The 25780-nt window shown below is 42.9% G+C and overlaps 1 protein-coding gene across 5 annotated transcripts in view; it reads left to right on the top strand.

The window, feature by feature from the left end:
* The window catches only part of SHTN1 (shootin 1), a 169524-nt gene that overhangs the window by 50250 nt on the left and 93494 nt on the right, over positions 1 to 25780 (top strand). For all 5 annotated transcript variants that reach the window (XM_077455441.1, XM_077455440.1, XM_077455437.1 and 2 more), the window contains exon 4: positions 17787 to 17881. In XM_077455441.1, coding sequence (XP_077311567.1) covers positions 17787 to 17881 — 95 coding nt within the window. The remainder of the gene's footprint in view (positions 1 to 17786; positions 17882 to 25780) is intronic.

The raw sequence follows: 25780 nt of genomic DNA, 5'->3' as shown, positions 1-25780 counted from the left end.
TGGTGAAAGTTGCAAGAGCACTACAAAGGCGCGGTGCAAGACATCCTCCAGAACTATGGGAATCATGTTTTCTTTTCCACCTGTGTCACTCAACAAATCCTCTTTTTTTTTTTTTTTTAACTCTCTAGAAATTGATTGTGGATATCATCGGCAACTACCTGAATCATGGCAGATCCTCTTCATCCTTTGTCATAACGCCGCTTTATTTTCCAGGCACGAAGAAGCTATCTTGTGACTGTTCTGATAGAATGCCTTGAATATGTCGGGATTTTAAGAAAATATTAGGCGCAATTATGGAGGCGACAATGTAAAAAAGGCAATTATAGTGATAAAGAGCGGCAGACGCCTTTGTCGAGGCCGGGGCTCAGCTTCTATTTGTCTCTGACTACATGAGCGCATTGTGCGTGATTCTCGCTTAATGGGGCCCCGTCTGTATGCCAAGCAGCTGCATTTTTTAGGGGCCTATTGGATGATTTTGTGGCTTTTTGAAAATTGTTTCTTTTCAGAAGATATAACGGGAAGGGGGGGGGGATACCTAGAGGGAGGGGGGGGGGGCTTCTTTCAACAATAATTTCTTTTCAATTCGAGCCAGCAAGGTTGACAACAACATGACCATTTTGTTCTAATGATAAGACCACTAAGGCATCTGCACTCCTCATCAAGCCTTCACACAACAGAAGATACAATTTAATTCGTCGCTCTGTCAGCCGAGTTTATACCATTATGCCGCTGTCCCCACGGTCGTAATAACTCCTTTTCAGACGCGCACTTGAAATGATCTCGGCTGGTGAATAGAACTCTCAATTAAGTCTGCCACTTTCCCTGTGTCGCATGCACTTGGTGCGACTGTCACCTCCAGCGCTGTTTATTTACAATGTCTACCCGTAATTACGCTTAACGTGTCATTTGGCGAGGAAGGGGGCCGGCGAGGAGATTGTCGGGTGCAGCCGAGCCACCGAGGAGGAGTTTCCGCACAGCGGGCACTAGCAAGTCCAGAGCCGCTGTCAGGACGTGGCGATAATGTTGATAATGCGAGCGCTGCTCTCATCAAGCCGTAATTAGGTGGCCCTTCCAATGTGACACTTCGGCTAATAACAGCTTTGATTTGTAGTTTTTTTTTTTTTCCTTTTTGGCGCGCAACTGCTAATTAGTTAAGTGGTTTTCGCTTGGCCTACGTTTACTGTAGATTAGTATTTGCCTAGAGAGAGAGAGAGAGAGGAAAAAAAATGTCAAGGTTATTACCATTTGTGTCATTTTACAGCTGCAATATGCATTTCAATGGAGAAGTGGAGGAAAGTTTGAGGGATGGAGCGGAAGTGACTAGTGCTCCTTTGTGTCCAGAGGTCTAATTTAGCCTAAATGGATTGCGGTTGGGGTGTTGCAGGTCCTTAGAGGTTGCTAGGTGCCTCGTGATTTGCATTTTTTTTTTGCTGATTTCCTCAGGGACCAAGCCAGACTTCTGTGACTGGTTCTTATGTACATCAGTCCGGAAGGAAGACCAAGGCGCCTTTTTAGAATTGATGCTTGGGAAAATGCAGACCCGTCATAGAGTGGAAATGGGCATGATACTGGTTTTAAATGCACATGTTAAATGTTTCCTAGACATTAAGAAACAACCTGTAAGATTTAGGCTGCGTCTGCATGGGGCGATTAGCTGTGCGCTGCATTAAGGGCCATCTTTAATTGGCACAGGATGCACTGGTTTTGCATTCATCCCTGTGGCGGTAGTCCCATAGATGTGTTTTGGGACACACTCACTACTAGGGTGGCTGATTGGGAGAGCACAGCTTTTTTATTTTCTTGCATGTACTGCCTCGGATAGACTTCTTGGCAGCCTGCACCCCTTACCTGTGGATGGTGGGATCTCGGTCGACAGATTTTGTATCCAGAGAAGTGTTAATTGCCATAATTCACCCACATAAATCAAATACAGTTAGGTTCATATATATATTTAGACACCGGCACAATTAAATTTTTTTCAGGTATTCACCAAAACATATTCAAGCTATAGTTACCATATTTATCGGAGTATAACACGCATCCCAAGTTTAGGAGGAAATTTTAAGGAAAAAAACTTACATTTAAATGCCCATCAATGCAGCCTTATCAGTGTCCATCTGCAGCCTTGTCCAGAATGGAACAGCCTTGCCCAGTCTCTTTGCAGCCTTGCCCAGTCTCTTTGCAGCCTTGCCCAGTCTCTTTGCAGCCTTGCCCAGTCTCTTTGCAGCCTTGCCCAGTCTCTTTGCAGCCTTGCCCAGTCTCTTTGCAGCCTTGCCCAGTCTCTTTGCAGGATTGCCCTGATTTAAATTTGGCACCAATCTCCACTCACTGTGAGCGGAGAGGAGTCCCGCCCATCTCCACTGATGAGGAGAGGAACGAGTGCCGCTGACATACAGAAAGCTGAGTGTACACTCAGCTTTCTGTATGTCAGCGGCGCTCACTCCACAGGAGCTGAGTAAAACCAAGTGCCAAGTGTACTTCGGCTTTGTGTATCTCGGCTCCGCTCGCTCCTTTCCTCGCAATCAGCGGGGTATCGGCACTGATTTTAAGGGAAAAAAGGTGCGTGTTATACGCCGATAAATATGGTATATAATTGATATGGGCTTAAAGTGCACATTCTCGGCTTTAATTTGAGGGTATGTACATCCAAATCAGGGGAAGGGTTTAGCAATTACAGCTGTTACGAATAGTCATTCCCCCTTTGTCAGGGGACCAAAAGTAATTCAACAATTGAATCAAAATCAGTTTCATGGCCAGGTATGGGCTACTCCTTCATTATTTCTTCATCAGTTAAGCGTGTAAAAGGTCTGGAGTTGATTCTAAGTGTGGTATTTTCATTTTGAATCTATTGCTGTAAACCTACATCATGCATTCAAAGGAGACGTCCATGCAAGTGAAACGGGCCATTGTAAGGCATCAAAAAGGAAACAAATCCATCAGAGAGATAGCAGCAACATCAAGAGTGGCCAAATCAACAGCTTGGTACATTTCTGAGGAAAGAAGGACACACTGGTAAGCTCAGCAACATAAAAAGGCCTGGACGTCCAGAATGACTGGAAGAAAAGGTGTGGAGGAGGATTAGAACAGCTCATGATCCAAAGCACACAATGTCATCTGTAAAACATGGTGGAGGTAGTGTGATGAAATGGGCATGCATGGCTTCCAGTGGCACTGGGTCATTGGTGTTTATTGATGATGTGACAGAAGACAGAAGCAATCGGAATGAATTCTGCAGTATTTAGAGATATACTGTCAGCCTAGATTCAGCCAAGTGCAGCAAAGGTGAGTGGACGGCGCTTCACAGTACAGATGGGCAGTGATCCAAAACATACTGCAGAAGCAACCCAGGAGATTTTGAAGAAAAAGAAGTGGAATATTTTGCAATGGCTGAGTCAATGACCTGATCTCAACCCAATTGAGCATGAATTTCACTTGCTGAAGGCAAAACTAAAGGCAGAAAGAATAACTGAAGACAGCTGCAGTTAGTGCCTGGCAAAGCATCAGAAATGAGGAAACCCAGTCTTTGGTAATGTCCATAGGTTCCAGACTTCAGGCAGTCATTGCCAGTAAAGGATTCTCAACAAAATATTAAAAAATGAACATTTTATTTATGATTATATTTGTCCAATTACATTTGAGCCCGAAATGGTTGCAGTTCCTAAATTTAGTACTTTATTAATTTGGATGGTTTCATTTTAATGTTATTCTGATGGCATACAGAGCCAAAAGTATGAAAATTGTGCCTGTGTCCAAATATACAGTATCTCACAAAAGTGAGTACACCCCTCACATTTTTGTTAATATTTTATTATATCTTTATACTGAAGAAATGACACTTTGATGCAATGTAAAGTAGTGAGTGTACAGACACAGGAATGTCATGTTCCCAAATAAAGCAGTCTTTTTGTTATTATACAGTATGTCACAAAAGTTAGTACACCCCTCACATTTTTGTAAATATTTTATTATATCTTTAATTACACTTTGTTATAATGTAAAGTAGAGAGTGTACAGTTTGTTTAACAGTGTAAAGTTGCTGTCCCCTCAAAATAACTCAACACACAACCATTAATGTCTAAACCGCTGGCAACAAAAGTGAATACACCCTTAAGTAAAAATGTCCAAATTGGGCCCAATTGGCCATTTTCCCTCCCCGGTGTCATGTGACTCGTTAGTGTTACAAGGTCTTAGGTGTGAATTGGGAGCATGTGAGTTAAATTTGGTCTTCTCACTCTCATACTAGTCACTGGAAGTTCAACATGGCATCTCATGGCAAAGAACTCTCTGAGGATCTGAAAAAGAAAATTGTTGCTCTTCATGAAGATGGCCTAGGTCAGTTATGGAGAACCTTGGTACCCCAGATGTTTTGGAACTACGTTCCATACATACCCATGATGCTCAACTACACTGCAGAGTGCATGAGCATCATGAGAAATGTAGCTCCAAAACGTTTGGGGTGCCAAGGTTCGCCATTACTGGCCTAGGCTATAAGAAGATTGCCAAGACCCTGAACCTGAGCTGCAGCACGTTCCACTCGGAACAGTCCTCGACATCGCCGACCAAAGAAGTTTAGTGCACGTGCTCAGCGTCATATTCAGAGGTTGTCTTTGGGAAATAGATATGAGTGCTGCCAGCATTGCTGCAGAGGCTGAAGAGGTGGGGGGGGGTCAGCCTGTCTGTGCTCAGACCATACGCCGCACATATCAAATGGTCTGCATGGTTGTCGTCCCAGAAGGAAGCCTCTTCTAAAGATGATGCACAAGAAAGTTTGACAGTTTGCAGAAGAGCAGCAGACTAAGGACATGGATTACTAGAACCATGTCCTGTGGTCTGATGAGACCAAGATAAACTTATTTGGTTCAGATGGTGTCAAGCGTATGTGGCGGCAACCAGGTGAGGATTACAAAGACAAGTTTGTCTTTCCTACAAGCATGGTGGTGGGAGTGCCCTGGTCTGGGGCTGCATGAGGGCTGCCGGCACTGGGGAACCATGAATGCCAACATGTACTGTGACATACTGAAGCAGAGCACGATCCCCATCGGCAATTTGGCCGCAGGGCAGTATTCCAACATAACGACCCCAAACACACCTCAAAGACGAACACTGCCTTGCTAAAAAAAACAGGGTAAAGGTGAATGACTGGCCAAGCATGTCTCTAGACCTAAACCCTATTGAGCATCTGTGGGGCATCCTCAAATGGAAGGTGGAGGATCACAAGGTCTCTAACATCCACCAGCTCTGTGATGTCATCGTGGAGGAGTGGAAGAGGACTCCAATGGCAAACTGTGAAGCTCTGGTGAACTCCATGCCCAAGAGGGTTAAGGCAGTACTGACTAGACTTCGTACTGACTGACTAGACCCAATTTGGAAATTTTCACTTAGGGGTTTACTCTTTTTTTTATTTTTATTTTTTTCCAGCGGTTTAGACATTAATGGCTGTGTTGAGTTATTTTGAGGGGACAGCAAATTTACAATATACAAGCTGTACTCACTACTTTACTCTGTAGAATAGTGTTATTTCTTCAGCGTTGTGACATGAAAAAATATAATAAAATATTTACCTATGCCCGCTCGCCGTCTGCCCGGCACTTACCCTGATGAGCAGGGTCCTTTGTGCATCTCCTGCAGTCCTCATCTCCTGTACTCTCCTTCTGATAGGCGTCCAATAGTGGCATCTGTTGTTTCATCCAATCAGGTGACGGGTAACAGACCTGAGCACCTGATTGGCAGAGAGGCAGTTTAGTGTTAGGAAAGTGAATATTCATCTGCTTTTCTAACACAGTTTGACGCCTATTAGAGCCTATAGCTCTAATCGGGTGCTTAAAAAAAATCAAAAACGCTGCTGTAATTCAGGCGCCCGGCTCCCGAAAAGGGAATAGGGGGTGGCAGCGGCTGCCATAGATTCATGCATTGCATTGCATGAATCTATTGGTGATAGAGGGGAAGGTGCCCGGACGCCCCTATGGACGCACCACCACTGCGTACATCGCTATATTACTAAAGCCTGCCATAGATGAATCGAAATTCAACCTGTTTAGCAGGGAACGACCGATTTTTTTCAATCCACCTATGGGCAGGCTTATTATATAGAAGTGAATCTCTAGATTTTTTGCTTAATCTGTACCACCAGCTATGCTGATGAGTGTATCCTGACAGCCTCTCCGCTGTCAGAATACAATAGCTCCGCAGGAGGGATTCCCCCATCCACCTCGAGTGTGTGAATAGGGGAATCTAATTTTTATTTTTTCAACCTGCTGGTTGAAGGAAAAGAAAAATGAATCCTGTATGGTCAGCCTTAGACTTGACTAGTACAGGCATATACGTTATTCTATATCTTTTATTGTATGATGCATAGCCCCTGCGTGGGTGTGATGCTCTTTCTATATCAAGTTCTCAATCGTCCTGTATCCATTTTAATCTACTTATGTCTGTGACTTTTGCCTGGTACACACAATGAGAAAATCAAATGGAAAAAAAAATGCATTTGGAGCGATTGTTTGATAATCTAATCGTTACACAGCATCTAATCGTTACACAGCATTCAAGAGCCAATCACGAACATTAATGCAGTAATAGCCGAAGGGACAAGTGCAACATTTTTTCTCATACTAGAACAGAACAAACCATTTTCGTGTAATCAGTGCAGTATTCGAGTGACCAAGACCACGAATGATTGGAAACGAGAGAACATCCTGGAAGGAAAAGTAGCAACAAAAACAATCTTCGCCTGCAACGAAAATAATCTAGTCTTCTAAGGACATTCCTGTGGGCCAAAACTCCAAGGACAACTGGCAGGAACTGCCAGTGCTGACTCCTGCATTCCTTCTGTACTCCATTTGGAAGATGTAACTGTTGACGATGAACAAATCTTTGTGCAGAGGTCAATGCGAGATTGCGACACTGTAAACGGGTGTAGGCGTGGCAAATAGAGGGGTCTCTCGTATATAAAATAACTTCTGATTACACGCTGGTATGTAACTACACCCATAGAAAGTTGTACTGGATTTTACAATAATTTTCGTACACTTAGTACCACTCTCGTGTTTGATATGATATTAGCATGCAAAAAACTCTGAACGATCATTTGTCCGATTTGTTTTTATTTTTTTTTCCCCCTCATCATTTGTTCCAGGCATTACTGTTGCAATGAAGTTGTATTTTGGGACAAGAAAAGGTAAAGACCCTTTCACCTCCCTGACACACATTTGTCAAAGACTTCGAACATCTGAGGTTTTTATGCTTGTTCGCTTTTCTGGACAAAACGTATCCCAGTTATACACCTTTTTATTTACCTGTAGATACACTAATATTCCCTATTGGGTTGGCTGTTTGTGTTGCAGACCATCCCACTGCTAAAGCTGCCATTAGTTCTGCTCATGGCTGTTTTTGGATCTGCTCCCAGAAAAAGTAATATCTGGTATTTAGTTTTTCTGACCATTGTTTTCTCTTCTGAAAAACATCACCTTGGATATTTTTGTTTGTGGCTGTTGTTAGTTCCTCTCTTGGAAAACCTTCACATATTTGGTGCTTGGTTCCTTGGCCACTATCATGTTCTCTTCTGGAAAGTATTGCATTGGATTTTTCGTTTGTGGCTGTTGGTTCTTCTCTTGGAAAACCTTCACGTATTTGGTACTTAGTTCCTTGGACACTATCAAATCCTCTCCCAGTAAGCATCTCATTGGGTAGGGTCTGGAGTGTGGTGGTAGATTGTGGACCAAAGGATTCCTGAGGAGCTGACCAGGGGTATCTGGTAAAGCTCAGAGTTTACACCGAAAAGGAAAGGGAGGAGGGAGACCACCTATAGTGTGGTTGGTTAATTCAGAAACAAGGATACAATGCTTCCACAATAAAATTTAAAAAGTCAAAATGGACAAAATGTTCCCACACAGGTTCAGTGTGGTCGCTCTCTATGCCTTGGGCATTCCCCTCCTGGGTGCTCTGTGAGGGTTCTCCGGTGGGTGAATGAAGTAGTAGAAAGAGTCCTTGGGTAATTTAATTGGCAGAGGTGCCTAATAGGGTTGTTCAAAGATATGAACCAGTCTCCTGCTTTAGTAAAACATCCAATTACTTTATTTCACCAAATAAAACTTGGTTGGTGGCTTTAAATTGCCACTTCCTTAGATCAAGGTGATAAATTTGATGTCTCTCTAGTATCAGATGATAGTGAGCCCCACTTGGAAAATATTTTTTTGCCCACTAGGTGGAGTGTAGAGTTTGTGGCAGTGATGTCATCTAGGTGGATCACATGTAGCTGGCTCATAGTACTTGGTTCCTTTGCTGCTGTTGGTTCCCCTTCTGGATGACATCACATCTGGAACTCGGTTCTTTGGCAGCTTTTGTTGCTTCTTCCGGCACATCTGGTATTCAGCTAATTACCTACTGCTGGTTCATTTCCTGGAAAACATTACATTGAGTATCTTGTTCCTTAGCCACTGTTGATTTCTCTTCTGGAACACGTCACATCTGACATTCAGTTTTTTTTGCTGCTGTTGGTTCCACTCCTGAAAATTTCACACCTGGTACTCTAGAGGTTCCGTGGTCGCTGTCTGTTATACCTGGTACATCGTTCCTCCCTGTAAACTGGAATTGCATATGTGTGGATGACCAGATGTACACATTGAGCACTGATTGTGATATTTCAAAGGAACAATTGTGTCTGTGTGTCTGCCCTTCTCTTCTCTGTACACAATACATTCCTTTATCACATCTCTGAGATGAAATGTAATGCACAAATAAAGAAGACAACTGACAAACTATGTAATTATCACAAAGTATTCCAAGGTGTTTAAAAGCTGTTGCGGCAGCCATGTCAAGAGGCTGTGAGCGGCCTGTAACAGGACTTTTATTGTTGCCGAAGATAAAAGACACTTGTCATATGGTGCCCTTGGCTGTAGGCCTGTCTTTATTTCATGGTATCGTTTGTGTAGGGAGATTACCTCTAATCTTTGATGTTGCCATGTCAAGTGTCTGATGAGCGTGCCTTGAAATAAAATGTGTCCGGCAAGGTCATGAGGAAACTGTTAATGGCATTCAAACATTATCAGAATATAAACAGCGTCGACCCCTTCAGGCTGACCGCAGAAACTTGGCATTGAGCAATATTCTTTCCACAGTTCTAAAATTTGCATCTTCAGTGGCAGAAAAGTGAGAGCCGTACCTTGAGACTTTTGTCAGCGAAGTGCTTTTTTTTCCCCCCATTGTGCATTGTCTTTTGTGGTATGCCGTATTCCATGGTTTAGCCCAATGGTAATTCTGTTCTTGCTGCTCACGGTTCTTTGAAAGCCCACAAAACAGCAGCCATGTTTTTTTTTTTTTTTTTTTTTTTTTTTAGCTGAAATTACAAAGATTGAAGCAAAGCCACACTTATGCAATACGGGAGGCAGAAAGTATACAAAGAGCGAAAAGCACACAAATATCTGTGTATACAGGTTGCAGCCCCCCAGCCACGAAATCCCCGCAAGGGGTCTTTCAAAATAATTAATAATCTCAAGAAAATGTGGGGTATCCGGCGCTGCCTAAAAAGTGAGTACCAGCCTTATATCCACTAACCACAATATTACCACACGACAATAGAATATTCGTTATAAATTTGTTGAAAAGAATCAAATTCTCACCATAAAAAATCCAATAGACTATGCATAGAGGGACTAAGGGAAATCCTATAAAGGGCTATTGTGCAAAGATAAGTGCTACATATAATACATTAATGTGAGTCACATGTAATTCACACTATTCCCTATATGTGTTATATTGGTCAACATTAATAAACTACAAAAAATAATCAAGCTAAAGGTGCAACCTCGTGAAAAAGCCAAACCAATATGGCTATAAAATTTTCATATTAGTTGCAAGCACGAAAGTCACTTTATTCCTGCTGGATTTGCACAATCAAGGATTTTGTTTGATTTGTTTCATTCACTTTTTTTCTTTTTTGTCACATGTGGACATTAACAGACTTTTTTTTTTTTTTGTGGTTTTTTCTTTTTCTTTTCCTGCTTTTTTATTTTATTTAATGTTGTTCTGGAAAACGTTTTATTTCTGATTAAAATTTATTTTTTCACATGTTTATGCACATAATTATATATATATATATATATATATATATATATATATATATATATATATATATATATATATATATAATTTCCTTTCTTCTATAATATATAAATATCCTGGTTGATATTTATTGTATATGTATATATGTATTAAGATTATTTTGTATTTTTGCACATTTAGATATATGATGTGTGGGGTTTAGTGCATATGAAAATTTTATAGCCATATTGGTTTGGCTTTTTCACGAGGTTGCACCTTTTTAGCTTGATTATTTTTTGTAGTTTATTAATTTTGACCAATATAACACATATAGGGAATAGTGTGAATTACATGTGACTCACATTAATGTATTATATGTAGCACTTATCTTTGCACAATAGCCCTTTATAAGATTTCCCTTAGTCCCTCTATGCATAGTCTCTTGGATTTTTTATGGTGAGAATTTGATTCTTTTCAACAAATTTATAACGAATATTCTATTGTCGTGTGGTAATATTGTGGTTAGTGGATATAAGGCTGGTACTCACTTTTTAGATAGCGCCGGATACCCCACATTTTCTTGAGATTATTAAATGTTTTTTTTTTTTTTTAGCAGTCCCGACCTTGACACGCATTTTCGGGAGGGAGAAGGATGTAGGAGTTATTGTATGAACTCAATGTGATATTTTTCTTCTAGGAGAGTTGTCGAATTCAGCGTTCCACGCCTTTATCTGCACAAAAAAAAAAGCTAAAATAGATCATCAGACTGAAGATAAGATACACCTGATCGTGCGAAATAAAAAAACTTTTTTATTGACATTACATTTTCACCACATGTCGATAACAACCCATGTGATCCATACATACAAAGAAACCAAAACAAATCAGTTCGGAAATTAAGTTCTGTGTAATAAAATGGAATAACATGGGGGGGGGGTATTTGAACACGCTAACTGAAATTTATTTGATACTTTGTACAAAATCCTTTGTTGATAATGACATCTTCAAGATGTCTCCTGTATAGAGAAACTATTCGCATGCATTGCTCAGGTGTGATTTTGGCCCAATCTTCCACACAAATGGTCTTCAAATCTTGACGGTTCCGAGGGCCTCTTCTATGAACTCTGATCTTTAGTTCTTTCCATAGATTTTCTATTGGATTCAAGTCAGGTGATTGGCTGGGCCATTCTAGCAGCTTTACTTTCCTTTTTGAAACCAATTAAGTTTCCTTGGCTTTATGTTTGGGATCATTGTCTTGCTGAAATGTCCACCCTCGTTTCATCTTCATCGTCCTGGTAGATGGCAGCAGATTTTTATCAAGAATGTCTTGGTACACTTTTCCATTCATCCTTCCTTCAATGATCTGAATTTTGCCAGTATGCTGTTGAAACATGGTGTGTGTTATGGCATCCAAAGAGGTCAATTTTGGTCTTATCTGAACAGACTATATTCTCCCAGTATTACACAGGCTTGTCTAAATGTTGTGCAGCAAACCTTAAACAAGCTTTGACATGCTTTTTCTTCAGAAATGGAGTCTTGTGTGATGAGCGTGCGTACAGGCCATGTATTAAGGTCTCCACAAGTGGTCCTTGGCTCTTGAACAACTCTTCTGATAATTCTTTTCACTCCTCTGTCAGAAATCTTGCAAGGAGCACCTGGTCGTGGCCAGTTTATGGTGAAATTATGTTCTTTCCACTTCCGGATTATGGCCCCAACGGTGCTCACTGGAACATTCAGAAGTTTAGAAATCCTTCTGTAACCAATGGCATCGGTATGTTTTGCAACAATAAGGTTGCAAAGGTCTTGAGAGAGCTCTTTACTTTTACTCTTAATGAGATATTTCTTGTGTGGCACCTTGGTAATGAGACACCTTATAGGCCATCAGTTGAGACTGAACCAGCTGATATTAATTTTCACTGACAAGGGGTAGGATTGTTTCTAATTACTGGTAGATTTCAGCTGGTGTCTTGGCTTTCCATGCCTTTTTTGCAACTCCCTTTCTTCATGTGTTCAATACTTTTTCCCTGTGTGATTCCATTTTATTACATATAACTTAATTTCTGAACTTATTTGTTTTGGTTTCTTTGTATGGATTCCATGGGTTGTTACCAATATGTGGTGAAAATTTTCATGTTACTGGCACCTTTTTAGAAATATGTTTACCTAGAAAAATTGTGATGTGTTCAATACTTATTTTACCTGCAGTATATTGTTAGGCACTGACTGTCAGGGTTGTGGATGGAGTGTCATTTATATTTCCCAAAGATTTTGTTTACTTGACCTCTTGCCATCCTTGTAAATGCTTATGTGCGGCGGCTGGTAGGGTGTGCCGTAATGCCTGCACCCTGTACACATATCCATGGGGGCCAAGGTGCCTGTGGTGAGAGTGTTCTCACTGCACACTCCCAGCACAATGACCAGGCTGTCAGAGAGCCCCTGGTCTCTGTTAATGATCCGACGCCAAGCAGTATGACCCAGTTAATGGGCCCCCTAGGAGAGAGCAAAAGTTCTGTAATGGGTCCCAGAGTCCAAAGAGTTTGTAGAGCTTTGGGTGGGTCTTCATTGCTAGATCCACATCCTACCTGGTAGTCAGATCCTATTATTTTGTCCTAGCTGTGCACAGGCCTTAAAGTATGGCCAAAGCTTTTTTTGGCTACATTTCTCATAAGGATAACAGGAGTGCAGTTTGTTCTGCACTCCTGTGACCCATTTTTAGCCAAAAATGGGCTAAAGCCCGCTATCAGCTGACGTCACTCAGCTGATCCAGGATGGGGAAAGATCCTGACTTTGCATTCGGGATCCACCCAGATGCCCGGAACAGCAGTTGGCTCAGACTCTCAGTTGTGCCACTGGGAGACTGAGCCAGCCACTGCCTCTTCTCCCCAGCCCATCGCTCCAATAAGCACTGGAGGAGCAGAGAACTGGTGGCTGGTAGTCATCGCTCTCTGCTCCGAGTGAAGGGCAGAACTGAGTGATCAGCAGTGTTTAGATTGCTCAGTTGTCAGTGCAGATGCCCTAAACTAATACTTTGTTGAATCACCTTTTGATCTCATGATATTCAGTCTTTTGGGGTAGAAGTCTATTGGTGTGGCACATCTTTCCCTATGAATCTTTGCCCACTTTTCCTTGCAAAAGCACTCCAAATCTGTTGGATCTCCTATGCACAGCCCTCTTCAGGTTAACCCACAGATTTTCAAATGGATGTAGGTCCCAGGCTGTGGCTGGACCTATGTATTCATCTTCTGGTGAAGCTATTTTGTGGTCGATTTGGAGGTATGCTTTGGGTTGCTGCCATAGTGAAATTCTTCATCCTAAGCTTTGGTTTTCAGCAGAAGCCTGAAGGTTTTGTACTAAAGTTGACTAATATTTGGGACTGATCATAACTCCCTCCACCTTGACTAAAGCCCCAGTTCCAGCTGAAGAAAAACGCAACAAAGCATAATGCTGCGACTACCACCATGCTTCACTGTGGGTATGGTGTTTTTTTTGGTGATGCACAGTGTTGTTTTTGTGCCAAATATACTTTTTTTTTTTTTTTTTTTTTTTTTTAAATATACATCCAAAAAAGTTCAATCTTTGTCTTATCAGACATTTTCCCACATGCTTTTGGCAGACATTATGTAGGTTTTTGCAAAATGTAAGCTGGATTCAATGTTTTTTTTGGTAAGAAAAGGCTTCTGTCTTGCCACTCTACCCCATAGCCCAGACATATCAAGAATACGGGAAATTGCTGTCATGTGTAGTAAGGGTGGATTTGATTTAAAATCAGGTCAATTGTTAACTACTTGCTGTCCGCCGGCAGTCAAATGACGGCCAGGCGGCGCACCTATTGTGGCGGGAGGCCATCATTCAAACTGTGTGAGCGCTGAAAGCTGAAAATTGGTCTGGTCAGGAAGGGGGTGTAAGTGCACTGTATTGAGGTGGTTAATAAGCAACTGTCATCTCTGTCCCCCAGTGGCTCCCCCTCTGACCCGCTGTTGACTAACTGACAGTCCCATTCACTTTAATGGTGATGGTGCTGGTGATGTGGCAGTGACACAACAAGGTGCGGGACATGTCGGCAGCAGTGGATTCCCACTAACAGGCGCCGCCATGATGGATCTGAAATGACAGGTGTGCTTTAAATGTAAAGACTTATTCTTGCTGGTAGTTAGAATCTTTAATATTTGCAAACAAAATGAAGGTTTCCTATTTAGAATAATAAGCTGTTCGGTCAGTAAAGCAGCGATATCAAAACCGATTCAATCATACAGTTTGCAGTGTACATAGATTTGCAAAACAATGGGATAAAGGAATATTCCTGAACTTTGATCTATCTTGTGGTTACTGTGAAATTGTTTGAATGCATCAATGCAGTGCATGTTATTTCAACTTGCAGAGCTTGGATTCATTGAACGAGTTTACCAAAAGTGTAAATATTGCAGAATATACAGCTTTTTGCTGCATAACTAAGCTCCGCTTCATGCTGAATAAATTACATTTTTAATGTATCTTAAAGTGGTTGTAAACCCTTACAAACCACTTTGACCTACAGGTAAGCCTAGATTAAGGCTAATCTGTAGGTCCAAGAAATATCTCCTAAACCTACACTGTTTAGGAGATATTTACAAAAAGACAGGCACCGTTGTCTACGGCGCATGCGCGGGAGTGACGTCATCGCTGCTCCGGCACTGTGAGTGGCTGGAGCAGCGATACCCGGAAGAAGATGGACGCTCCGTACTACAGGGGACAGCAGTGACATCGCTGGCTCCTGTGTCAGGTAAGTGACACATATTGGGCTACTATGCGATGCATAGTAGGCCATTATGCTTTACCTTTGCAGGGAAACAAAGAGGAAGGGTTTACTTCCTCTTTAACCACTTAAGGACCAAGCCTCTTTTTGACACTTGTTTACAAGTTAAAATCCGTTTTTTTGCTAGAAAATTACTTGGAACCCCCAAACATTATATATTTCTTTTCATACACCCTAGAGAATAAAATGGCGGTCGTTGCAATACTTTGTCACACTGTATTTGAGTAGCGCTCTCAATTTTTGGGAAAAAATACTTTTTTTTTTGCTCAAAAAATAAGACAACAGTAAAGTTAGCCCATTTTTTTATATTGTGAAAGATAATGTTATGCCAAGTAAATTGATACCCAACATGTCATGCTTCAAAATGGCGCCCGCTCATGGAAGTCAAGTGCTAGAATTATTGCTCTCACTCTAACGATCGCGGCGATACCTCACATGTGTGGTTTGAAAACCATTTTCATATGCGGGCGCAACTTAAGTATTCGTTTTCTTCTGCGTGCGAGCTCAGCGGGTCGGGGTGCTTTAAATTTTTCATTTTTTTTCTTATTTATTTTACTTTTTATTTTTAATTTTTACACTGTCCTTTAAAAAAATAAAAATAAATAAATAACATTTCCTCTTTAACCACTTGACCTAACTAAGCACCATATCTGGTGTGAAACGCATCAGAGCTGTGCAGTTAGTCTGTATTGCCCTGTGATGCTTTGATATCCATTTTTAAAAAAAGGTGAACTTTTTTGGAGTGCGGCTATCCAGCATTCTATTTCTTCCATGTGATGCAGTTTACATGTTTTGAGTGCAGAAGGCCTTTTTATTACAAGACAGTTGATGTAAGGAGAGTTTGGTCACATTCACAGGTCAACTGTTTTAAAAATACTCTGCATTGGGCACATCAGGAGATATGAGATAAAAATGAATTGGTGGGAACTTTTTTTTTTTTTATATTTATCGCACACCTGACTTCCTGTCCAGGCAGGGCCGGTGCTACCACTAGGCAAACTAGGCAGCCGCCTAGGGTGCCTTTCCACTGGTGTTCCTACTCTCTTCTCTCTGCAGTAAGCAACTAAGTCTCAGCATCAGCAGGCAGCCGGCAACACGCCACTGTGAATGTTCTGTATTGTGGTGGAATCCATACTTTTCTCTTGGATTAATAGATTTCTATGATCAGACTGTTAGCTCTGCAGCCTCAATATTTAATCAAAATGTGTTTTGTGTAGATGTGGGAACCATGACATACATACCGTACCTGTGACAATTCTTATGGCCTGTACACACGATCTGAATATCATATGACCTTTTTTGCTTAAGACTCCTTTCACACGGGAGGCGTTTTTGAGGCGCTACGGCGCTAAAAATAGCGCCTGAAAAAAGCAGCACCGTTTACTCCAGTTTGAAAGCCCGAGGGCTTTCCCACTGGAGCGGTGCGCTGGCAGGACATCAGAAAAAGTCCTGCCAGCAGCTTTTTTGGAGTGATTAACTCGCCGCTCCTCCCCATTGGGGCAGCGCTGCTATACCACTGGCAAAACGCTGCTGCGGCAGCATTTTGCAGGCGAATTTAACCCCTTTTCAGCTGCTAGTGGGGGGTTAAAACCGCCCCGCTAGTGGCTGAATAGCGCAGCTAAAACAACGGTAAAGCGGAGCTAAAAATAGCGGCACTTTACCGCTCACGCCCTAGGAGGCACAGTGTGAAAGGGCTCCAATAGTCGCAAGTAGAAATTGAATGGGTAAATAAAGTCCCGAAAATTCTCATACGACAGAAAGAAACTCAGAAGTGTTGTAATGTATTTGTATTGTATTTTCGGACGACAACTATACTGACTAAACAAAAGTAGTATGATCTGGTATCACATGAGAAAAATTGTCATGCTTGTCCAATCAAATAATATTGGATGAACTGTCGTGATCGGCTCTCGAAAGTAGTGTACACACGATCTGAAAATTGTGTGATTCTTCCTCGGACAACAGTTTTCATACAATATTCGGATCGTGTGTACGGGCCATTAGAAGTCATCATAACTGGTATTGTACAGCTGAATTGGCTACATTCCTGATCCAAATCCAATGGATGTGCAGGCGGGAAAGCTACAGCCAGTATCCACACAAGTCCACACTGCTTCCAGGCTGGTGGCAGACATGTTGGTCCATGCACTATACTCTTATGCTGGCTCTTTTTGCACTGCAGTGAACACTGGTCACACTGAGAACAATATCCCATGCTATACGCTGGACTGATATCCTAACCACTGTTACAGTGTTAATTGTATATGACATTACTGCATCACTACTTCCCAGCTTCACCCTCCTGTGCTAAAACTTTGGACTTGGGATACATACGTGCACTACATAGGGCACGTTAGTGCCTGGAGATGCTAACCACGGTGGTCATAGGAAAAACTTGCTCCCCCTCCACCCTTGCTGCACTCGCAGAGCCCCCAATTTCTGCTCCACCATCCTGCACACTGTGGGAATATTCCTCTATGGTATACTAACAGTGATTTCACGTCGCCATACTGTCAGGGGCTTTATTACCCCGGGGACGTTATGTATGTGTGTGGATCTTTATGATGCAGCTCCATCTTGATCAGACAATGTTGTCTATTTTTTCATTTTTTATTGAGGTGCTGGTGATGGGAATTTTGATATTTGATATTTTTGTGTAATAAATTTCCCTTATCTATAAGCTGCGTGGTCCCTAGTAATTACCGCAGGTGAGGCTCTCTTTTCACCTTTTTCTTTTGTATGCTTGGTTGATTACCAGGATCACACCTTGAGGGACTCTGTGTTTGCTCTCATACAGAGCCTTCCCAGCCCATACACCCCAGTGAGCTCCTGGCGATCCCCCTGGTTTTCTTTCCCGAATTGTCAATCTCTCCAGAATATTGAAGGATGGTAGAGTCTCCTGAAAGGTGGATTGGAATGTTTCCAGAGATCTCACGGTATTTTTTTTTTCTCCTTGCAGTCTCCCATATGGTCATCGAGGAGGTCGGCTTCATGCAGAACAATCTGGAGATTGAGAAGTCGTGCCGGGAAAGTGCAGAGGCCCTGGCGTCAAAGGTAAGTGATCAGATATTACAGGGAAAAGACAAGGGTAGGGTCTTCAGTGAGACAGTGTGTGTGTGTGTGTGTGTGTGTGTGTGTGTGTGTGTGTGTGTGTATACAGTGGTGTGAAAAAGTGTTTGCCCCCTTCCTCATTTCCTGTTCCTTTGCATGTTTGTCACACTTAAGTGTTTCGGAACATCAAACCAATTTAAACAATAGTCAAGGACAACACAAGTAAACACAAAATGCAATTTGTAAATGAAGGTGTTTATTATTAAAGGTGAAAAAAAATCCAAACCATCATGGCCCTGTGTGAAAAAGTGATTGCCCCCTAAACCTAATAACTAGTTGGGCCACCCTTAGCAGCAACAACTGCAACCAAGCGTTTGCGATAACGTGCAATGAGGCTTTTACAGCGTCCTGGAGGAATTTTGGCCCACTCATCTTTGCAGAATTGTCCTAATTCAGTTACATTAGAGGGTTTTCGAGCATAAACGGCCTTTTTAAGGTCATACCACAACATCTCAATAGGATTCAGGTCAGGACTTTGGCTAGGCCACTCCAAAGTCTTCATTTTGTTTTTCTTCAGCCATTCGGTGGTGGACTTGCTGGTGTGTTTAGGATCATTGTCCTGCTGCAGAACCCAAGTTCGTTTCAGCTTGAGTACACGAACAGATGGTCGGACATTCTCCTTCAGGATCTCTTGGTAGACAGCAGAATTCATAGTTCCTTTTATCACGGCAAGTCTTCCAGGTCCTGAAGCAGCAAAACAGCCCCAGACCATCACACTACCACCACCATATTTTACTGTTGGTATAATGTTCTTTTTATGAAATGCAGTGTTCCTTCTACACCAGATATACTTGGACACACACCTTCCAAAGAGTTCCACTTTTGTCTCATCGGTCCACAGAATGTTGTCCCAAAAGTCTTGGGGATCATCAAGATGTGTTGTGGAGAAATTGAGACAAGCTTTGATGTTCTTTTTGCTCAGCAGTGGTTTTCTCCTTGGAACTCTGCCATGCAGGCCATTTTTGCCCAGTCTTTTCCTGATGGTGGAGGCATGAACGCTGACCTTAACTGAGGCAAGTGAGGCCTGCAGTTCCTTGGACGTTGTTGTGGGGTCTTTTGTGACCTCTTGGATGAGTCGTCGCTGCGCTCTTGGGGTAATTTTGGGCGGCCGGCCACTCCTGGGAAGGTTCACCACTGTTCCATGTCTTCGCCATTTGTGGATAATGGCTCTCACTGTGGTTCGCTGGATTCCCAAAGCTTTGGAAATGGCTTTATAACCCTTTCCAGACTGATAGATCTCAATTACTTTCTTTCTCAATTGTTCCTGAATTTCTTTGGGTCTCGGCATGATGTGTAGCTTTTAAGGATCTTCTGGTGGACCTTACTGTGTCAAGCAGCTCCTATTTAAGTGATGCCTTGATTGTGAACAGGTGTGGCAATAATCAGGCCTGGGTGTGGCTAGAGAAATTGAACTCAGGTGTGGACAACCACAGTTATAGTATGTTTTAACAAGGGGGCAATCACTTTTTCACACAGGGCCATGATGGTTTGGATTTTTTTTCACCTTTAATAATAAACACCTTCATTTACAAATTGCATTTTGTGTTTACTTGTGTTGTCCTTGACTATTGTTTAAATTGGTTTGATGTTCCGAAACACTTAAGTGTGACAAACATGCAAAGGAACAGGAAATGAGGAAGGGGGCAAACACTTTTTCACACCACTGTATATTCCATGTATCTGTCTATAGGTGTGATCCTCTGTCTGGAAGCAGCCTGTGAGAGTTAAAGTTTAGTTTAAAATAGATATGCAAGGTGTGTATGCGTGTGTGTGTTTTTTGTTTTTTAAGGGACTTTGAGAGGTGGGAGCAGAGAAACAGCAGAGCGCTGATCTTTACCGATCTTCCCAGTGAATGACTTGCAGGGGGTGTGTCAGCACAAGTCTGATCATTGTCCCAGCACAGCCAGAAAGCTGATAATGCTAGGATGGATGTGCTCTCATGCTTATTGTGATCAGTTTGAAATAGGAAAGCAGGGAGACAGGCTGGAACATCGGTTGTTTCACACAAAGGAAGCAATACAAAGAGAACAGGATACTTTTTCATACAAGTACATGGTACAGCAGACACAGATCGGGAATAGGAAATGTTATCGTAACATATTCTTTAACCACTTGCCGACCAGCCACCGTAATTATACGGCGGCAGGTCGGCACGATCCCGCGAGCCATGGTAGCTTTACGTTGGCTCTTTTAAGTGGGATAGCAGGCGTGCGCCGCCGGAAGCACACGCACGCGCCCGCTGCACTGCGGGGGGTGCCAATGCTCGTGACAGACGGTTGTGATGACTGCCGGCCACAAGCGATCGCGGGCACGAGAGGCAGAATAGGGATGTGTGTGTGTAAACACACAAATCCCTGTTCTGTTCTGTGAGGAGTGACAGATTGAGTTCCTAATGGTTAGGAACCACGATCTGTCGTTTCCTCTAGGTCAGCCCCTCCCCCTACAGTTAGAAATACACACAGGGAACACAGTTAACCCCTTGATCGCCCTCTAGTGTTAACCCCTTCCCTGCCAGTGACATTTTTATGGTAATCCGTGCAGAAGTAATCAGGGCAGAAGTCAGTAACAGCCAAGCAGCATAGATACAGAATTGGGTCCAGAGCAGGGTCAGGGCTAAGCCAGGGTCAGTATCAGGTAAGCAGTGAAGGCACCGGAATGGTAGGCAAAAGGCAGAGTCGGGTCACAAGCCGGGTCAGCTATAAGGTAACAGGAAGGAGCAGAGTCAAACAGGCCAGGTATACACAGGACCAAACACAGGATCAGGTCACATACAGGAGAAGCTGACGACCACTCAGCAATCTTCTGGTCTATGAAGCCACTTTAAATAGGCAAGAGAGCTCCAAGTATTCACGCACACTAATGCGCACGTGCGAGGATACGTGAGAGTCATTGCACGTCTAGTTGTCACTTGTGAATTATTATGAGCGTGTGTGCGAGTTAGAGAACCTCTTATACCGCATACACACGACTGGACTTTCCGGCAGACTAGGTCCGACCGTCTTCCCGACGGACTTTCGGCAGAGTTCTGACGGACTTTCCGAACGAACGGACTTGGCCACACACGACAGTCCATTCGTTTTGAACATGATGACGTAAACGGGACTAAACAAGGAAGTTCAATAGCCAGTAGCCAATAGCTTCCCTTGCGTCGTATTTGGTCCGTCGGACCAGCATACAGACGAACGGTTTTCCCAATTTTAGTCCATCGGGTAGATTTGAAACATGTTCTATTTGTAGGTTCGTCTGATTTATTTTTTTAAAAACAATCGGACTAGCCCACATACACGATTGGATTATCTGAAGGACTAATCCCTTCGGACCTAGTCTGCCGGAAAGTCCGGTCATGTGTATGCGGCATTAGTTGTTACTCGAGATTTTCTATTAGCAAGCGCACATGTTCGTGCACATCTTTGTGCATGACTGTACATATACGATTTTCCTGACACTCTTATAACAGAAGGTGTTTAAATGTTCTCACTTCCAATACAAAACCCCAAAACAAGGATCTCAGTGTCTGCTTATGGGTAAGTGGGTGGAGCCATGCAAATCATTTGTTTTTGCCCCTTTTAGCAATCTGTGTATCCAGGCCCACTGGTCAGCACAGACATAGCCATCATCTTACAGAGTTAGCATTATTGTGTATTTTATGATGATGGACTGGGACTGCATAAATCACTTTATTGTAAACAGGGTAATAAATCCAAACAGTGCAACTTCGCTAACGCTTTTCTGCCGAAAGAGGCTTAATAATTAACTATAGTTAAGGCCTCTTTAATGTGTTACAGCTAAAAGAGGCCTTAAAGAAGTACAGCTTGTTTGGCAGACAGGGGGGACTGACAGTCACCAGCTCTCTGCTCAGGGAGCCCTGAGAATCAAGCAATTGGCGGTGTTTGCTCAGCCCTTCCTTCTCTAAGCTGGCCGCTCAGCTGACGGCTAATTGCCAGCTCCTATCTCTCCACAGTGGCTGTGGCAGTGGCTGATGAGATCCTCCTCATCAGCCCTGCCTACTTAAGCCGTCCAGCCCAGAAGATCTCTGCCTTTGCCTTAGTCAGCATCACAGAGACGCTCTCCTGCATTCATGTTAAAAGACTGGCTTGGCTGACATCACTTCTGGCTCCAGATCCTGCTTGCTGTTCTACTACACTCATCTCCGACTCCCTGACGTTTGGCTTTTCTGACTATCCGTTCCGGTTCCTGAACTCTGGCTATGTTTTGACTACGTTTGTTCTATTCACTTTTATTAATAAACAAGTGTGATTTAAGTGTACTTCTGTCTTGGTCTGATTTCATGGTTTCTGACAGTCTTGGAGCATCTGGGGGGGACAGATGCAGCATTGGACCGATTCTCCATCCACCTAGGTAGGTATGATTCTGAACCCCTTCCCCCCAATACTTCTTTTTAATCATCGCTCTGATTAAGGCCTCTTTCAGCTGAAACACGTTAGCGATGTTGCACTACATGGATTTATTATCCTGTCTATAATAAAGTGATTTATGCAGTCCCTCGGTTGTGTCAGCTTTCTTTTACAAAAGTTTTAGTGTTACGTTTGCCAGCATAACAGGTTTACAACAGAGCTTTGAAACAGTAAAAAAAAAAAAACCAATACGGTTCAGGGCCTAAAGGCCTTTATCAGTACAAAAGAGTCGAAAGACAAATTGTTAACAATTAACTTCCATCAGACAGGCTTTGGGAATCTGGCGATCCTGATCACATATCATACTAGGGATAGTATATGCCTATGGCAGGATCGTGTATTACACCCTTAGGCCTCTTTCACACGGGGCGGATCAGTAATGATCCGCCCCGTGAAGATCCGCTCGCTCAGCGGGGATCGCTCCGTTGTCCCCGCTGAGCCGGCTGCGGACAGGGCGGTCTCGGCACACTGTGCAGGGACCGCCCTGTCAGATCTCCGCTCTCCTCTATGGGGATCGGACGAGCACGGACCCGTCTGTCCATGTTCGTCCGATCCGCTCTGCAGACGGATAAAAAAATAGGATTTTCCTCCGTCTGCAGAATCGGACTGTTGCGGAGGCGGACGAAATCGAGTGTCTGCGGATGCTCATCCGCAGACACCCGCTATCCCATAGGGATGAATGTATGTCCGTATTTCATCCGCAAACGGATGGATGAAATACGGACATATCGTCCGCATGTGTGAAAGGGGCCTAAGGGTACCTGAGCGCTGGTATCCTGAAAAGAGGATTCAGAATAGAAAAGGAGCATGCGGGAAGAGAAAATCCGAAGATTAGTGAGATATGAAGGGATACAAGGGAAGGGAATTAAGTGCCATATGGCTAAGAAGAAAGCCAAAGAGGGTAAAGGGGACAGGAGAAGAGAATGAGAGATGAAGAAAAAGGGAGGGAACGGGGTCCACAGGGTGGGCGCTCCAAGGTCTTTATAATGACAGTAATGCTACATCAAATCTAGAGGGATGGTGATGCGCTATCCAGGGTTGCCAAACCTTGAGGAATTTGGTATGCGTATCCGAAAGGATGGCCGTTAATTTCTCATTGATCATAACGTCGTTGAGACAGTTTTAAACTGCTTCAAGTGTCAGCTTTCATTATAATATGCTAGAGAACACTGACTCTGTAAGATGATGGCTAGATCACCTTACAGTGGGTCTGGATACACAGATTGCTAAAAGGGGCAAAAAGGAATTATTTGCATGACTCCACCCACTTACCCATAAGCAGAGACTGAGCTCCTTGATTTGGGGTTTTGGACATTTCAATGCCTTCTGTTCTAGGATGATTCTGTATCTCTCGGTACTTTAGAAGCGGGCCGTTTGGTTTATTTCCTGCCGCCTCACCGCTACCTTGATGGTGGTATAAATCTTTGTATCTTTGTAATGTTGTATAAATGTGTCACCTGACTCTAGTCATTTTTGTTTTGGAAAGCACTTACAGGCAGGAATGAGCCAAGGCTAGGAGGTTCATGATGTGTTTTGTTGTGCGGCATGACTTTGTCTCTCTACATATTGTCTTGTGTCTTTTTATCCTTGGCAGAAATCATGCCAAATGTTTGAAATTTGTTGTAATTTTTTATAAAACCTTTAAAGTCCCATTTTTATGCAATTTTATTCATGTTTCACATTGATTTGCAGTTGTCTTTATCTACCCTTTCCTTGAGGTATTATGAGTATACAATGTACAGGTGATCTGGGTGGTTTTTCTGCAAGGGTCAAAGACGAGTTCACTTTTTCCAGGGCCTTAAATTTCAAACTACCTTTCGGGAAATAGTAAGGGGAATTTCATTTTTTTTTTTTTTTCTGTGTTTAGTATAATAATTGATTTTTTTTATTTTTTATTTTTTTTATACTGAATACGATGCAGATAAAGCCAAACCTGGCTTTCTTAACGCAGATGCACAGAGACGCACGTAAAGTACAGTGGGCAAAATAATTATTTGATCCCCTGCAGATTTTGTAAGTTTGCCCACTTACAAATAAATTAAGGGTCTATTTTTTTTTTTTTTACCATAGGTATATTTTAAATGATAGAGACAGAATATAAACTAAAAATCTAGAAAAAACACATAATACAAATGTTATAAATTGAGTTGCAGTACAGAAAGTAAAACAAGTATTTGATCCCCAAGCAAAACATGACTTAGTACTTGGTGGAGAAACTCTTGTTGGCAATCAGAGGTAAGACGTTTCTTGTAGTTGGTGACCAGGTTTGCACAGATCTCAGGAGGGATATCGGTTCACTCTTCTTTACAGATCTTCTCTAAATCCTTAAAGTGGAGGTCCTGCCGAATTTTTTTTCTTTTTAAAAGTCAGCAGCTATAAATACTGCAGCTGCTGACTTTTAAAATATGGACACTTGCCTGTCCAGGGCACCCGCGATGTCGGCACCCGAAGCCGATCTGTCCCTCGGCTCTCGGGTGGAGGCGCTGCTCTTCGGTAAGGGAATCGGGGCCAGGAAGCCGTGATCCCACAGGTCCCTGCAGTCTTCTGGGACTTGTGTGTGTGTGTGTGTGTGGGGGGGGGGGTTGCAGAGTAGGTGCCAGGTATGGCATAGATAACCGCAGGTACCTGTGGATATCTATGCCCGGAAGTGGGAGCAGATACCTGCATTATACAGGTATTTGCTCCCCCTCCCCCCTGAAAGGTGCCAAATGTGACACCGGAGGGGGAGAGGATTGCCAAAAGTGCAAGTTCCATTTTTGGGTGGAACTCTGCTTAAAGGTTTCTTGGCTGTCTCTTGGCAACTCGAAGTTTCAGCTCCCTCTTTACATTTTCTATCCCCTTCGGCCTCAGGTTTAAGGGGTTATAACGGGATGATGCATGCAGCTGCATCCTTTGTACCGTTTTTTTGGAGCGGGCGGACAGTCGGCTCTTCAGGGATAACAACCAATGTGGCTAAAAGCTGCTTGGCTGTTATCCTGAAGGAGCGAGAGGGGACTTCCCACACCACTCTTCCTGGCTTCCCGTCCCACCGGGAGACCTGATCCACAATCCAGCACTTTCCGCCGCCTTGAGAAAGACTGGAAGGAAGCCATCACGGCGGCACTTCTGGTTTACTCAGCTGCCAATGGTGCTTTTAAAAAAAAATATTACAGTATTCAGAATCTCTGTTTTTGGCAATCTGAATACTTTGAAGTGCAAAGGAGGGGGTTGGGATCTTTTTAGATTTTTTATTTTTTATTTTTTTTAAAGTGGCAATATAAAAAAAAATAAAACTGCCCCCGTCCCAGCGAGCTCGCACAGCAAAGAAAATGCACACGTAAGTCGTGCCCGCATATGTAAACAGTGTTCGAATCACACGTGAGGTATCGCTGCGATCGTCACAGCGAGAGCAATAATTCTAGCATTAGACCTCCTCTGTAACTCTAAC

This window comes from Lithobates pipiens, unplaced genomic scaffold (genome assembly GCF_037356315.1).
Source record: "Lithobates pipiens isolate NorthernLeopardFrog02 unplaced genomic scaffold, aLitPip1_a1.2 Scaffold_25, whole genome shotgun sequence".
Classification (NCBI taxonomy): domain Eukaryota; kingdom Metazoa; phylum Chordata; class Amphibia; order Anura; family Ranidae; genus Lithobates; species Lithobates pipiens.
This window is presented reverse-complemented; position numbering and strand designations above follow the sequence as displayed.